This window comes from Stenella coeruleoalba (genome assembly GCF_951394435.1).
Source record: "Stenella coeruleoalba genome assembly, chromosome: 4".
Taxonomy (NCBI): Eukaryota; Metazoa; Chordata; class Mammalia; order Artiodactyla; family Delphinidae; genus Stenella; species Stenella coeruleoalba.
The window spans coordinates 119,786,180-119,799,860 of record NC_137149.1 but is presented as its reverse complement, the minus strand read 5'-3'; the positions used below and the strand labels follow the sequence as shown (position 1 = coordinate 119,799,860).

General features: G+C 49.0%; 1 protein-coding gene across 3 annotated transcripts in view; it reads right to left on the bottom strand.

The window, feature by feature from the left end:
* Positions 1 to 313: 313 nt before the first annotated feature.
* GATB (glutamyl-tRNA amidotransferase subunit B) overlaps positions 314 to 13,681 on the bottom strand; it is a 77,235-nt gene continuing 63,867 nt past the window's right edge. The window contains exons 11-14 of one of the 3 annotated variants that reach the window (XR_013827933.1): positions 10,582 to 10,660; positions 3,942 to 4,076; positions 2,287 to 2,582; positions 1,443 to 1,458 (exon numbers count right to left, since the gene is read on the bottom strand). Coding sequence is in view for 1 of the 3 variants with exons in the window: in XM_079919277.1 (XP_079775403.1) it covers positions 2,454 to 2,582; positions 3,942 to 4,076; positions 10,582 to 10,660 (343 nt within the window). In the remaining 2 variants the exon portion in view is untranslated. Of the gene's footprint in view, positions 2,583 to 3,941; positions 4,077 to 10,581; positions 10,661 to 13,681 lie in introns of all 3 variants that reach the window. The other 2 variants (XM_079919277.1, XR_013827934.1) reach the window with 2 other exon arrangements.

Here is a 13,681-nt window from a genome sequence, read left to right as displayed (position 1 = left end):
CTCCCACAACAGGTTGTCCATTAATTTTGCTTTATAAACTTAATGAACTTTTGCTAAAAACGGATCCCGTGCCAGGTAGCATGCCGAGTGCTGCGGCTGCCACCCCTCCCCTCCCCCCAGAACCAGCCGATCAACCAACCTCCTCCTCAAGCCACAGGGCACCCGGGGGAGCCAGTCTTCCAGCACGTTGCCCTCCCAGCCTCCAGGTGTGCGGGCTCCAGTGACAGATGGCACTGGCTTCACCTGTGGTGCCAACTCATACATCTCAATGAGATTTCCCCCTGAATAGCAAACAGAGAACCAGACTAAACTCACAATCACGCAAAAATGTATTTAAAATTGCATTTCACTGAAGCCCAGTTACAAGTAGAGCCATACTTTGTGAATTTCTTAGGGTGTTAGATAAACATGTATTTTGAATATCTAGTCAGGTTCCAGGTAAGATATCTGAGCCGTGCTTTGGTATGTTTTTTTCTTTCTATGAGCAGTTACAACAACACAGTCTCATTTTCAGGATTTCAGAAGTGGGCCTTCAAGACAACAGGCAATTGTCAGAGCTGGATGAGTTAGCATTGTAAAGATCCAGTGCTTTTTTGTGTGTTGAGGTAACTGGTTTATAACATTACATGTTTCACGTGTATAACATTATATTTTGACTTCTCCATACACTACAGTGTATTCACCATCAAAGGCTGAGTTTCTGTCTGCCACCACATAGTTGACCCCCTTTACCCACTTCGCCCTCCCTCTACCTCCGACCCCAGCAATGGCATTTTTCTCCCGAAATGATCAGTCCATAAGACGGTTTACATATGACGTGATATTGTTGGTAAATGGCCTTCATCTGGCTGTCCCCGCCCCTCCCAGACCCCACCTAAGTAAGCCCTTGATTTAAAATTGTCTGGAAAGATCGTCCAGTGCTTTCTGTAAGGGTTGATGACCAAGAAGCCAGACCTCTGGTGAAAATGGAGTTTGTAAAACAAAACTGAATCTTATCATTTCTTACAAAATCATGATCCCGCCAGATTCCAGACTCAGGAGCCACGGGGTGGGGGGTGGGAACTGGCTCTGCCTTTCTCTCTCGAAAAGAGGTTTGATGAAAATGTTTTACTGTCAGGCCCAGGAGTTTTCAGTACTGCAGCGGGATGCGCGAGGGGCACGCGGTTTCCTGGGTGATGTAACGTACCGTATTCTCTTAACACTTCTAAGTCACTCATTTTTAAAAAAGTTGTTAGTTTTTTAAAAAACCTTACCTCTTCATGCTTGTCTGAAATAAGCCAGATGACTGGTCCCTGCTTTTCTGGCTGGGAAGAGGGGCAGTCCTCTCTTTACTCCTACTTAGGGAAGTCCTGAGCGATCGTCTGCAACCAGGAACCATGAGCTGCTAAGTTGGTGACTCTTCTCCGGGTCCCCAGCTACCACTGGAGCACCGTTCATGACGGAAGTGTTTGTGCTCTTCTTAGTACAAGAGAGAATTCAGTGTAAAATCAGGGCCTCCAATGATTTTCTTTTATGTCACAGTTTATTTGACATGCGCTTTTAAAAAACAGCACTTGCAAAACTGGTCTTTAGTGTTGTGAGTCAGAGGTAACAAAGGCGTGCAGTGAACAAAGGGGTGCCCCAGTGCGACAGAGAAATAGTATTATTGCCACGAGAACAGGGGTGAGGGCAACGCAGCCTCCATGGACTACTGTTAACTGTACCGCAGTTACCATTAAAGGTCAAGATTTTGATTGACTAGCTTACCATCTTATTCTTTCCAGGCAAAACAAATCAGTTTAATGTTATAGCTTTTTTTTCGCCTTTTAAAACTTTTCGGTCTGAGGGTGGGGAGGGGGGTTTGTCCACTGCACAATCTTCGACGTGTAAGTTAATTTTTTATGTGATGTTTCAGTATAAATTTTATTCATTAAATTTATTTGAAAACTTCTGTTGTCTTTTTTTACCAAAAAAATAAATAAATCATTTATTCTCAGACCTCTGCCTTCTGGGATCCCTGGGCATTGAATGGGCAATATCACTTTTACTCAGTGGATGGGAGAATACATTCCTGGTACTAAGACTAATGAGAGCGCCGCAAACAAAATACTGCATCCAGATCACGGCCTCTCTTCATCATTGCTAATCCCCAGCACCTGGAACAACGCCCGGCCCTTAGCACGTGCTTAAAAATATTTGTTGAGGGACCTGCGGAATGAAACGTTTTCCTAGGGTGGTGACAGTATCTGAAACAGCATGTGGCACTGAGCTCGGCGTCACTGCGCACTAGGACGTGCTGTTTCTCACCACTGCTGCACCTCCCCCGGAAGCGTGTGATGTCGATGAAGCAACGGCGCCAGGCCTGGTCTGCGTGGAGGTTGCACCTCAAGGCGCACCAGGCGGGGCGTCTGGCTGGGGCCTAGGACGTCAGCGCACAGGCTCCAGCCCGGCCGTGGCAGGGGGACCCGAACCCGTCACGACGACAGCTGCCTCTCCAGCACCTCCTTTATCACCGTTGGATCTGCTCGGCCGAGAGTCGCTCTTCGGACCAACCCGATCAGTTTGTTTATGGCCCTGGGGTTTCCCTTCTTTACATCCGTGACCTTTAAAGACAGATTATTTTAGAGGAGAAAATAGAGGCTCTCGCCTAAAAATCTTAAATCAAGTTTACGTTTATGGAAACTTAAATTCAGTTTCTTTTTTCTGTATTAGATATAGAATGAGAAAAGGAAACAGGGGAGGCGGTGACCTTCGGAGGAGGTTTCTGGGCTCCTGGCAAAGGAGGTGTCTGCTACCCCGCCTCCTGATTCGAAGGGAGTGAGGAGGACTGTGACGTGTCACAGCTGAGAAGCCGGTGCACGGGACCCGGGTGCCGGATCGTGAGGCCCCTGACCCTGCGGGGGCTCAGCGGGCTCTCCTCCCCTGACTCTCTGCCAAGAAGCTCGTTTGCCAGAAGACAAAGCCACGAGATGGCAACGCTCCCCGAGCATCTGGGTGGGGGAGTGCCTGGCTGGCAGGCTGGAAGGGCCGGGGCAGGGGGCGCTGAGTGCCTGTCAAACAGCCACCGCGTCAGGGCCACCCGCCCGACCTCCTGCTTCTGATCGGCAACAGCGTCTGCGAGTATCTGCGCAGTGCTGCACTCTGAGTCTGAAACTAAAAGTGTGTCTTTATCAGTCACTCCAGATGAGGCTGGAAGATGGAGATTGCCGAGACCCTGCACAAGCTCATTTTCCTTATCGAGAGCTCTTTACAGAGCTGTTAGTGTCCCCGCAAGCTGATGGGCAGGTGGTATCATTCTGAAAGGGATGCTAGCAATTTTGTTCCCCACTGAAAAATCTCTCTGGACAATATGATTAGACTTGGGGAGGGAGGGATGCGCCTCATTTTAGCTCTTCTATTGTGTTCTACGCTCAGAACACAGAATGACTTGATTTCCAGCTATGTTCCTGTCAAGGATTTTCTCTGTAATTTACAAATAATTTTCCCTTCTGCCTTTCTTCCCAGCTCTCAAAGGCACGGAACTGAAGTGTTTCCCTGTCTCTGCCCCTGTGCAGTGCTGCCTGCTGCTTCCTGATAGAGAGGTCCTCTTACAAAGCAGAGCTCGGCAACCTTGGGAGAGGGCCGCAGGCCTGGGAGGTCGAAACTTGCTAACACCCCCTTCAACCGAAACTCCATGAGATCAAGCTCCAGGGGGGGATTTTCCTTCTAGGAAAAGCTGTGTTTTTCCAATAGTCACCTAATTTCATCTCTTGATTCTAGCTTAAAACTGACAAAAATAACTGGGGGATTATTGATGAAACCGGGCCAACCATTATTAGGAAGCACCGCTGGGCTGCAAGGGGGAGAAGCAGAGGGGCTCCTGGCTGAGTCCTCAGGCGGCCCTGGCCCTGGGCCTCTGCCGGCGACCCCCTGCCCACCTGTCGCTGCGCGTGAAGACCCCCTTCCCCCGAGGGGCTAAGTACCACTTGAGGATGTGCCTCCAGCGTGGAGCAACAGAGCTGCTCCAGCGCCTCTGCATCCTGCATCAGTTCAAGCTGCTTTTCTGCAACGATCTGTGCTGGGGTCTTGCCCTTACTCCTCCACAGTTCCTGAAACACCTGCGGGCAGAGAGGGGCGGGGTCAGCTCTTCTGCCAGCTCCACTTGCTGGGGTGGAAGAGCAGTCAGTGGATTCCCAGCTGCATGCAGACACACCCGGGGCCTCCCCGCGCCGAGCTGTGCCCTCAGAACAGAGCCCGAGACCCTGCCGGTGGAGACGCTGGCAGAGACAGGTCGTCCCCACTCGCCGACTCCAAGGGCACAGCAGGGAGGGCGGGGAGTGTGAGAAGATGATCACTCACAGGGCCCCTGCTGACGGGAGTGCCACTGAATTAATTAATTGCGGTGACATGTTGGTGAAGGATGGGGCCACACGGGCTGCAAAAGGGAACCACTGCACTTAGAGGGGGTCATGAAAACTTGGCCTCTGCTGGGAAACGGGAGTTTTTTCAGGGAGGGGGCGAGAGAGGAGCCCATAATGAAGATACAGAATGGAAAATAACGAAAAACATAAATCACAATCCTTGGGGCCCAAGGCTTACCACGTCCATCCCCACAGGTGGATGTGGCTCGGAACCTGGCTAGGATAATGAGCAGTTGATCGTATGGGTATTTTTCTACTTAAAGAGATAACCAATTCCCTAACTTAATAAAGTTGGAAAAAAAGGAAGACATTTGTAAAGAAGGGGTGTCCCAGGGCAGTTTTCCACAGTGCCTGTTTCTCTAGTGTGAGCTGGAAGGGGAGGGGATCCCGTTAGCCTCCGTCTCAGCCAGCAGTCAGCACTGAGCACTTTCCAGCCAGGAGCCCCTCTGCCCAGAGCAGTGTGCCTTCAGCTTGGCTGTCGGGCGCCCACGGTGACTGTGGCCCAGAGGCGTCTGGGGCATCCTTCCGAAAGCGCACCTACAGGGCACACTCTGGCGATCACCACACAGCCCTGGCCGCGTACGCAGACCTGTCCCCGCTCTTAGAAAAATACTGAACATAAGTGCCTCCAACCCAATTCTTCAAATGTGTATTCAGCCGACAATGAGAAAGGCATTGAGGAGAAAGGGGCACACAGCGGGTAAGAACCTCCCCTGCTCTCAGCGGACGTACTGATGGCGTGCCCACAGCACAGGAACCGGAGAACAGACGATCTGTGATGCGGATAAGACTCAGCGTCTGGAGAGCTTCTCTGCCCCCTTTCCCTGATAGATTTATTTCTCTTGAATAAGACTTACAATTTTAAAACATTGCTCCTAATTATAAAATTTAATATGTGTTCACTGTAGAAAATAAGGGAGGAAATACAGAAAAGACAAAGAGAAATCTTACCCAATTCCCATCCCCTCAAGGTGACCAATGTTAGTATTCTAGTATTTTCCCTTCCATGGTTTTCTTTCTGTTTTGTAACATAATTGTGATCACAGCACATATACAATTTGTAACCTGCTTCTGTTTCACTGATTACAGAAGTACTTTCTTGTATTAACAAAAAAAATCCAATATTCATCATGATTTACTTAAATGACCCCCTACTGGTAGATTCTGACCAGTGTTTATTTTGTTCATCTGCAGAGTCTCCTAAAAAAGTTTCTAGTTGAAAATGTCCAACATTCAGGAAGAGAGAATGGAGATCCCGAGAGAGACCAGATCCCTAGCTTATAACAGAAGTCACCTGCAAGAGTGACTGATGAGAAGCTACACAGCAACTCTTTACAGGAAAGCCCGGCAGGTGTGGATGCTGCTTGCAGCCCAGGCCTGGGAGGAGCCGAACGCCTGGCGGTCACAGGCCCCTGCAGCCACTGTGGCTGAAAGTGCAGAGCTGAGCTGAGCTGGCCGCCCAGGGGTCAGCCTTTGCCTGGCACCCAGTACACCTGGGACCCGACGGGCCCAAACACTGGTTGGATCTGCTTGGGCCAAAATAACAAGAATAAAGACAATTGAGGCAGTCAGGGACCAAGGCCAAACCACACCTTTCAGAAGGAAAAGCAGGACAATGCTGGGATGACGCTTTTACATGCAGAGAGGCTGGCTGCTCCCTGAGAGAGTGGGGAGGGGTACCAAGGACTGACCCAGGGAAGCACACCTCAGCAGCCTCCAGGAGCAAATGCCCGGTGGCTGCAGCGTTCTCCCACTCCCAGAGTTAGAACACATCAGCTTACTCACTTCCCAAGTTAGACCCCTGGGCTGACACAGTGGATTCCAGAATCCAGTCCTCTGCTTGTTCCTATTTAAGGCACAGATTGTGCCCTCCTGGCTGTAGCCCAGCAGGGCGGGAGCCACTATACGGGGCCCGGCCGCCTCCAGGCCAGACTCTGCGGCCTCCCCCGGCCTCCTGGCTGCAAACATCGTGGCTCTGTGCTTGCCAACCTCGTGCTGCGGCATAAATCCTCAGCTTTTGTCTGTGTTTAATCACCACCCTGGGAAGTGCTATCGAAGTGCAATTGTTTCTGGCCAGGAGTGCACCTCCCAGGCCTGCAGCTGCTCACCCAGGACAGACCACATCACAAGGGGGTCCTGGTGCAGGGCCGGTCATCTGGGTTAGTAAATGGCCACCGGGGTAGGGAGTGCTGCAAGCTGGGGACCCCCGATCACACCCCGACCACCGAAGCCAGCTCTGACGCATGGGGTGGAAACTCAGGCTTCAGTTCCTGGTGACTGAGCACACACCCTCCTAACTACTACCCAACCATTTCTCTAGCTAAAGCTATTTTTAAAGAATCTGGAGGGAAGGACAAAAGGAGAGCACACAGGCTCCTGGCCTGTCCCTGCCTGTTTGGGGCTTCCGGGGTCAGAGGGTGGTGGAAAGACCTGTTCCAGGGAGAGGGCAGGGAGGGAGCGGTGACAGACAGAGAGGGGGTCCCTCTGGGCAAAGGCAAGTATCGTGAAAGGTCATTCTTCTAGAAAGGCACAGACGTCAATCTAGGCCCTTAAGAGAAGCAGGGCACAGGAAAATGTGCAAAGAACTGACGCACTAAAACGGAGAAAAAGACATCAAATCATTCGTAAGTTTTACTGCACGATGTAACATTTTCCATATTAAAAGGTTTTTGGTGATTTCTGTTTAAAGTAGACCCCAAAGTAGACAGGAGGAAATTGCTTAAATGGCACACTCGCATGTTAAAATTCGACTTCCATCTCTGTGGAATCCCTGTCCAGCCTGGTCCCACAGGAAGCACTAGAGGGACAATCCCTGGGAGACGGTGGACCGTCTGCACTTACTCCAGGCTCGCACAGAGGAGACATGTAGGCATCTGGGGTGATTTCCCCCGGGGCCTGGCTGGCCAGCAGTCTGGACGACGCCCGGGGCCTCCGAGTCCCCAGAGGCTCAGGACCCTGGCATGCTAGCCGCAGGGGTGTTGTGATTCTGCAGGTGGGAGTCTGGTGTGCCCTGTCCTTGGTGAGGGGAGGAGACGGGGGCTACTTCATTAGACAGAACCGGATCCTGTGAGAGGAGCCCGGGTGCTTTTGTCTACAGTTACCAGGAGTTTGCTCATGGTGATAAATAATCTTTGCGTTTCTGTTTCTGAAAGACAGGGCTGCCTCATGGCAGCAACCTCTTAACGCCCCTGGGGCCCAGGGAGCTGAGGGGATGAGGTTTGTAAACCTCAGGTGTTGGGACACCTGGGGGCAAGGTGCAGTGAAATGTGTCAGGGATGAAAATAATGGACAGTCATGGAAAGGAGAGCCGGATGGCAAGAGATGGATTAATAATAAATTAGACGTAAAGTGGGAGAGTCTTTGGAGTTCAGAACGCTCTCAGGGCAGGATGACTCTTTCTGCGTATCTGTCATCCTTAGGAGTCATTTTCTTACTCAACTTTCTTTCTCATCTCCTGGTTATTCAGTCACTAGTAGGACCTCTTCCAGTTCTGTCAGAGGAAACACCAGTAACCAATGGAACCAGAGTCGTTCTGCCTCACAGGGTTTCTAAAACCTAAGGCCTACTTGGATTCCTCTGTCAAATTCAGTAAAAAATAATTATAACACATTTATGTGTTACATTTTACAGTAGACTCTAAAAATAAAAAAGACGCTCAATGTAATTAGTCATCAGGGAAATGCAAATCAATCCACCACGAGCTACTACTTTACACCTACTAGGAGACGACTGTAACCAAAAAGCAGGACAATTACAAGGGCTGGCGGGGATGTGGAGAAACTGGAACCCTCACACACTGCTGACGGGACTGTAAAATGGTGCAGCCCATTTGGAAAACAGTCTGGCAGGTCCTCAAAATGTTAAACATACAACTACCACATGACCCAGAGATTCCATTCCTATAGGTACAGCCCCAAGAAATCTGAAAACATATGCGCCAACAAAACCCTGTACATATATGTTCACAGCAGCATTATTCATAAGAGCCAAAAACAGGAAACAACACAAGTGTCCACTTACTGATGAATGGTAGACAAAATGTGGTTCTACCCACACGATGGGATACTCTTTAGCCATAAAAAGGCACGAAGTACTGACACAACATAGATGGACTCTGAAAACATGACACTAGGTGAAAGAAGCCAGACACAAAAGGCCACATATCGTATGAGTCCATTCATCTTAGATGTCCAGACGAAGCCAATCCATAGAGACAGACAGTAGATTAGCAGTTTCCTAGGGCAAAAGGGGTTAATGGGGCGAAACTGCTAACTGGATGCAGGGTTATGTTTTTGCGGTGATGAAGATGTTCTGGAATTAGATAGTGGTGATGGTTATAACCTTGTGACTATACTAAAAACCAATGAACTGTAGGCTTCTTAAAAAATAAAACTAAAAAACAGTACACTAAAACCTCTTATTTTCAAAAGCCTTGTTTTTCTAACCTCCTGTCTGCCCAGCCCACAATCCACCCTGCTAACTGTATGTGTGCACAGGAAGCTGCCTGGGATGATGCTCACCCAATATTTTTTTTTTTAATTTTTAAAATTTTTTGGCCACGCCGTGCAGCATGTGGAATCTTAGTTCCCCGAGCAGGGGTTGAACCTGCACCCCCTGCAATGGAAGCGCGGAGTCTTAACCACTGGATGGCCAGGGAAGTCCCGTTCACCCAGTATTAATGGTAGTTATTTCAAGGTGGTAGAACTGGAAAATCTTTATATTTTTCAGCATTACTTAAGTTGTTACAATGAACAAATACCATTTTTTTCCCACCAGAAAATCAGTGATTTTTTAAAAAAACAGAACAAGGTAGAAAAATTAAAAAGCAAATCCCCTAAGGCAATGGTGTATAAGGGAGACGCCCTCATGGGACACACAATCAGACTTTTATTTTGGTTCTGTGATTGCCTTACAGAAGCCAGGATTCACCCCACCTCCTTAAAACACGCTAGAAGCCAACAGAATCCAAAAATGTCTCTATCTCTATCTGAACCCAGCTGTCAGCATCCCCCGGCAGTTCTAGTTTCTCCCCTCTGAACCTAACATATTATCTGCACTAGGTTTTCTTTGCTGGGGCAGGAGGAGTAGGAAGGGGAAGGTTTTTTTCCTCTTTGGTTTGAAATGCAACAATTCATTTGCTCTTATGTGTATATACAGTTTCTTTCTGCCCTCCGGCCATCTAATCATTCTGCTACTGCTGAGCGCTCTCGTAAACATTTGTATTCCTCTGACATCCAGGCAACCAAAACCCTTTCCTAAACGTGGCGCAGTCCCTATACTTGACAGCCTCACTTGGTGGTGGGTAAACAGAACCTTTATTAGGTCCTATCCCCAGTTTCACAGCACAGAGCTGGGTGTATGCTCCATGGTGCCTCGTAATTAGCCAAAAGCAGCGCTTTTCCAAAGCCTCACTATGTAACCTGCCACTACTGAGGACATGTATAAATATTAAACGCCAAAGGCACCATTAAAATAACATTAAGTTACTGGCTGAAGAACTGACAGCTGTGATATCTCAAGTCGAGATCAGGCGGCCGCCTTGGTGTTCTTTATCTTTCCGAGTGCTTATTTGTAAGAGTTTTCTGAGTTCCAGGGACCTTGCGCCCACCTGAGACTGTCAGGTGGGGCTGGAGATGAGGCGGAAGGCCGCCTTTGATGACGATGCTATTTGTCTGGGTTTTCGCACACTGGGCCTGTCTGTTAAATTTGATCTACTAAGTGGGAGGCAGTCTGTCTGGCCTCACCCTTCTTGCTGGAAGACTGACTTTCAGGGGCAACCACGTGACAAGACAAACGAGCCCCTGGTACTGGGTGGGAGGCTGCAGAGGACGGGCGAGGGAGGAAAAGGGCCAGGGAGCAGTGTCGGCCACACAGGGCACGGGGGAAGCGCACAGGCCGAAGCCCCCAGGAGCTTCAGGGCCCACCTTTCACATAAACAAATGTGTGGGAAACATTCCGGGCAAAGCCAAACAACTACGCCGTCCGGTTAGCAAAGATGAGAAGCAAATTACCTGCGTCATACATAGTACTGGCTTTATTTCATTTGCTAAATAAAATGTTTCTACCTCTCCGTATAAAAATAGCCCTTAGAAGCATTTAATACTTCAAAGATGAAATGCACTTAGTGATGGCATTTGACTTTCACATAAAACATGTACGGGGCTGGCAGGGTGGTCGGACCCTTTGGGAGGTGGGGACATACCTGTTTAGCTGCGGATGAAGAGATGGCTTTCCTGTCCAGCAGGTCAAGCAGCTCAGCCAGGGCAGAGGGTGTGACAGGACTAGCAGCCCCAAAAGGAGAGAAGAAACATGTACATTTCACTCTGTCAGTGTATGCATTTATGGTTATTTAAAATCAAAGCACATGATTTTGTAGGTTTGAATAATTCAATCCACACCCAGGAATAGAAGTAACAGGCCAGTTAGGCTGTATGTTATTTAGTTATCTTGTACTTTAGGACAGAACACATTTTTGTGACCAGTGTTGTTTTTCTTTATTTTACTACCCAACAATAACCGCAGTTTGGCAGAAGTTGTAGTGACAGACAACTGCTCAGTTTAATTAGTCAAAAAAAGGAGGTGGCTGCAAAATTCATGAACCATGACGAGAAGAGAAAAAACCAAAACCCAGTAATTAAATATTTTCGACTGAAAGATCAGCCTAAAAAGTACTTCAAACAAAACAGCTAACAAGGCCAGTTTTCGAGTGTTTTTGTGCAAATATAAATTCTTTTTAATCGTAAGAACTTGTCTTTTAGGGACGCAGTGACTACCAGCCATGTCGTCAGCCATCCTCATGGGCATCCACAAACTGCTCTCTCCCGCAGGCTCGCAACAGCTTCTCACAGAAGGGCCTGGAATTCATTATGCCTACACTTCTAGGAAGGGACTTATTTGCCAAGATCCCATGATATAAAAGGACGAGAGGCAACCAAAGGCGTAAAGTGTCATTAATTGACATTCTGGGGTGAGGGGGGCGGTGAGTGCCTAGGATTAGTGGAAAAGACTGAATTACAGACTATTTCTTTTAAAATACATAGTTTTGCTACTTTTAAACACATGCAGCAACTAGGCTAATGAAACGCTGTCTGTCTGAGGTCATGAGGGGACCAGTTTTAAATAGACTGGAACGACTTATAAATAGCATGTTAGTGTGTCTGTGTAAACGAAAGCTTCTGGAACGTTTAACACTACTTGAAAACACCTTCTGTTTAAGTCTCAGTTCCCATTACTCACTATTCATTTCTTTGTTAAGCTCTTAGATAGTAAAAAGGAAACTACCGCTCAGCCCCTACTCCAATTTCCCGGAATTCCAGGCCAACCGAGTGCAAGTGCACCAGGTCTGACTCAGGTGCAGTGAAACCTCACAGGGCTGTTCACGTGAGGCAGCTGACACACAGAGGCAGCCCACTGTCCTGCAAGTGTCTGCTTATCCCGAAGTATGGATAAAAGATCATTCCAAGAGGATATTAGGTTTGCAGAGTGTCTGGACCACCCTGATTAAATCTCAGCAGGACGAGGGGCAGAGGGCTGGGAAATCAAGACACCCTTTCTCTAACTTCCCACCCTATTGACAAGTAATAAAGAATTCCCGAAATAAATTCGGGTTTCTTGGATGTTCTATGATCCTAGTAAACATAAAGGCCAATTAGAGTGTAGACTGTGTGTAGAACCTGTAATAAGCACTGAGGTTGAACTAGATTTCTCAAGCCTGCAAACAAAAGGGTCCCCACTCCCACGTGAGCTGATGATAAAGGGATGTGAAGACAGAGAAGGACAGAAATAGAGTACAGCATGACTAAAAATACTTTGCCTTTCATCCAATGACCTTCATTCACTATGAAATACCTCCACTGACTTGGGATTTCTCAATCGCCCTTTTGTACCCACTGTGCTCGACACATAGTAGGTCAGCAGTATCTGTGTCACAGACTCCTTCCCCCCAACTGGGACACTGTGTCTACTAATTCCAGCTGTGCCAGGGCTCACCTCCAGTAAGATGATGACAAAGATCAGGACCTGTCACCCTGGCCTTGAAAGGCCCCCCTCATCAGGTTAAATAAATAAATCGGCCGATTTGGAACAGAACAGCAGCAGAAGCACACCTGGCTGCTGTCAGATGACGCTGGTTTCTGGGCCATGGGTGTGTCTCCACTAAAGAAGAGCCCAACATGGAAGGCTAGTCTCCCATCCCCAGCCCGGCGCATCTGCAGATGAGGGGAAGTGGCATCTCTCAAGCCTTCCAACTTCACCCAATCCCCTAGAGCTCTTATGGGATCACGACTCTATCTCCAGCCTGGACTCTGGAAGCAGACACCCTGACACCTCCACAGCCACCCCCGTTCCTGTGAAATGTGCTGCCTGTCGCAACCCCTGAGCTCATTTTAGGCCCAAGCTCATGGGACACAGAGGCTCGCGGAGAAAGACAGGGAGACACGGACACCTAGGTGGCTGCTCAGCAATCCTTCTGTTCACCTCGCTAACGTCCCAGCGCCCCTGCCTGGCACTCCCACCCAAGCTGCTGTTCTAGAGCGTCTCCTTCCCACGCCCCTTCTCAGCACGGACCCTCACCTCCTGCATCATAAGGTCACCCACTGATGGAAGGCTCAGAATCTTCTGGGGTGCCCGCCTCCTCCTCTTCCATCAGACAGCCCCCGGACCCATGCTCTTGCCTGCATCACCTGCCACTGCTACGCGTCCTACTCGGACGCCGGGTTCCTCCCTCCTGCGGCTTTAACCCCACGCCTTCACGAGCGCTCAGATCTGCCCTGTCTTGACAGTGCCTCCAAGTGGTCTTGCAGTCACTTGCTTCTGCCTGACCTTATTATTATTATTTTTTACCAATGAAGAGCATCAGTGGCTACTGTCTGCCCTTGTTGTTTGGATCCCAACCCTATCCCTCTGCAGATGCTGTTCTTTTAAAATCACCTCCCCTCACTAATTACCAAACATAATAGCTTCCCACCCTGCTGCACCCCCTGAGAAAACCCCTTCTCCCTGGGCCTCCAGTCTCTTTCCCCTCCTTGACTGCCCTCCGGGCTCCTGTCTCCCCACACATGTTCTAAGCCAGGGGTCGGCAAACTTCTGGAAAGTGCCGGAGAGCAAATATTTAAGGCTCCGTGGGACACACCTGGTCTCGGTCACGTAGTCTTCTTTGTTTTGGTTTCTAAATATACGAGGTAATAATCATCCTTAGCTCACAGGCTGTATACCAACAGGCCTGCGGCTGTGACCTCTAACAGGCTCCCACCTCCTACATCCCATCCTTGGACGCTGCCCCGCATATCACGCTGCCGGACTAA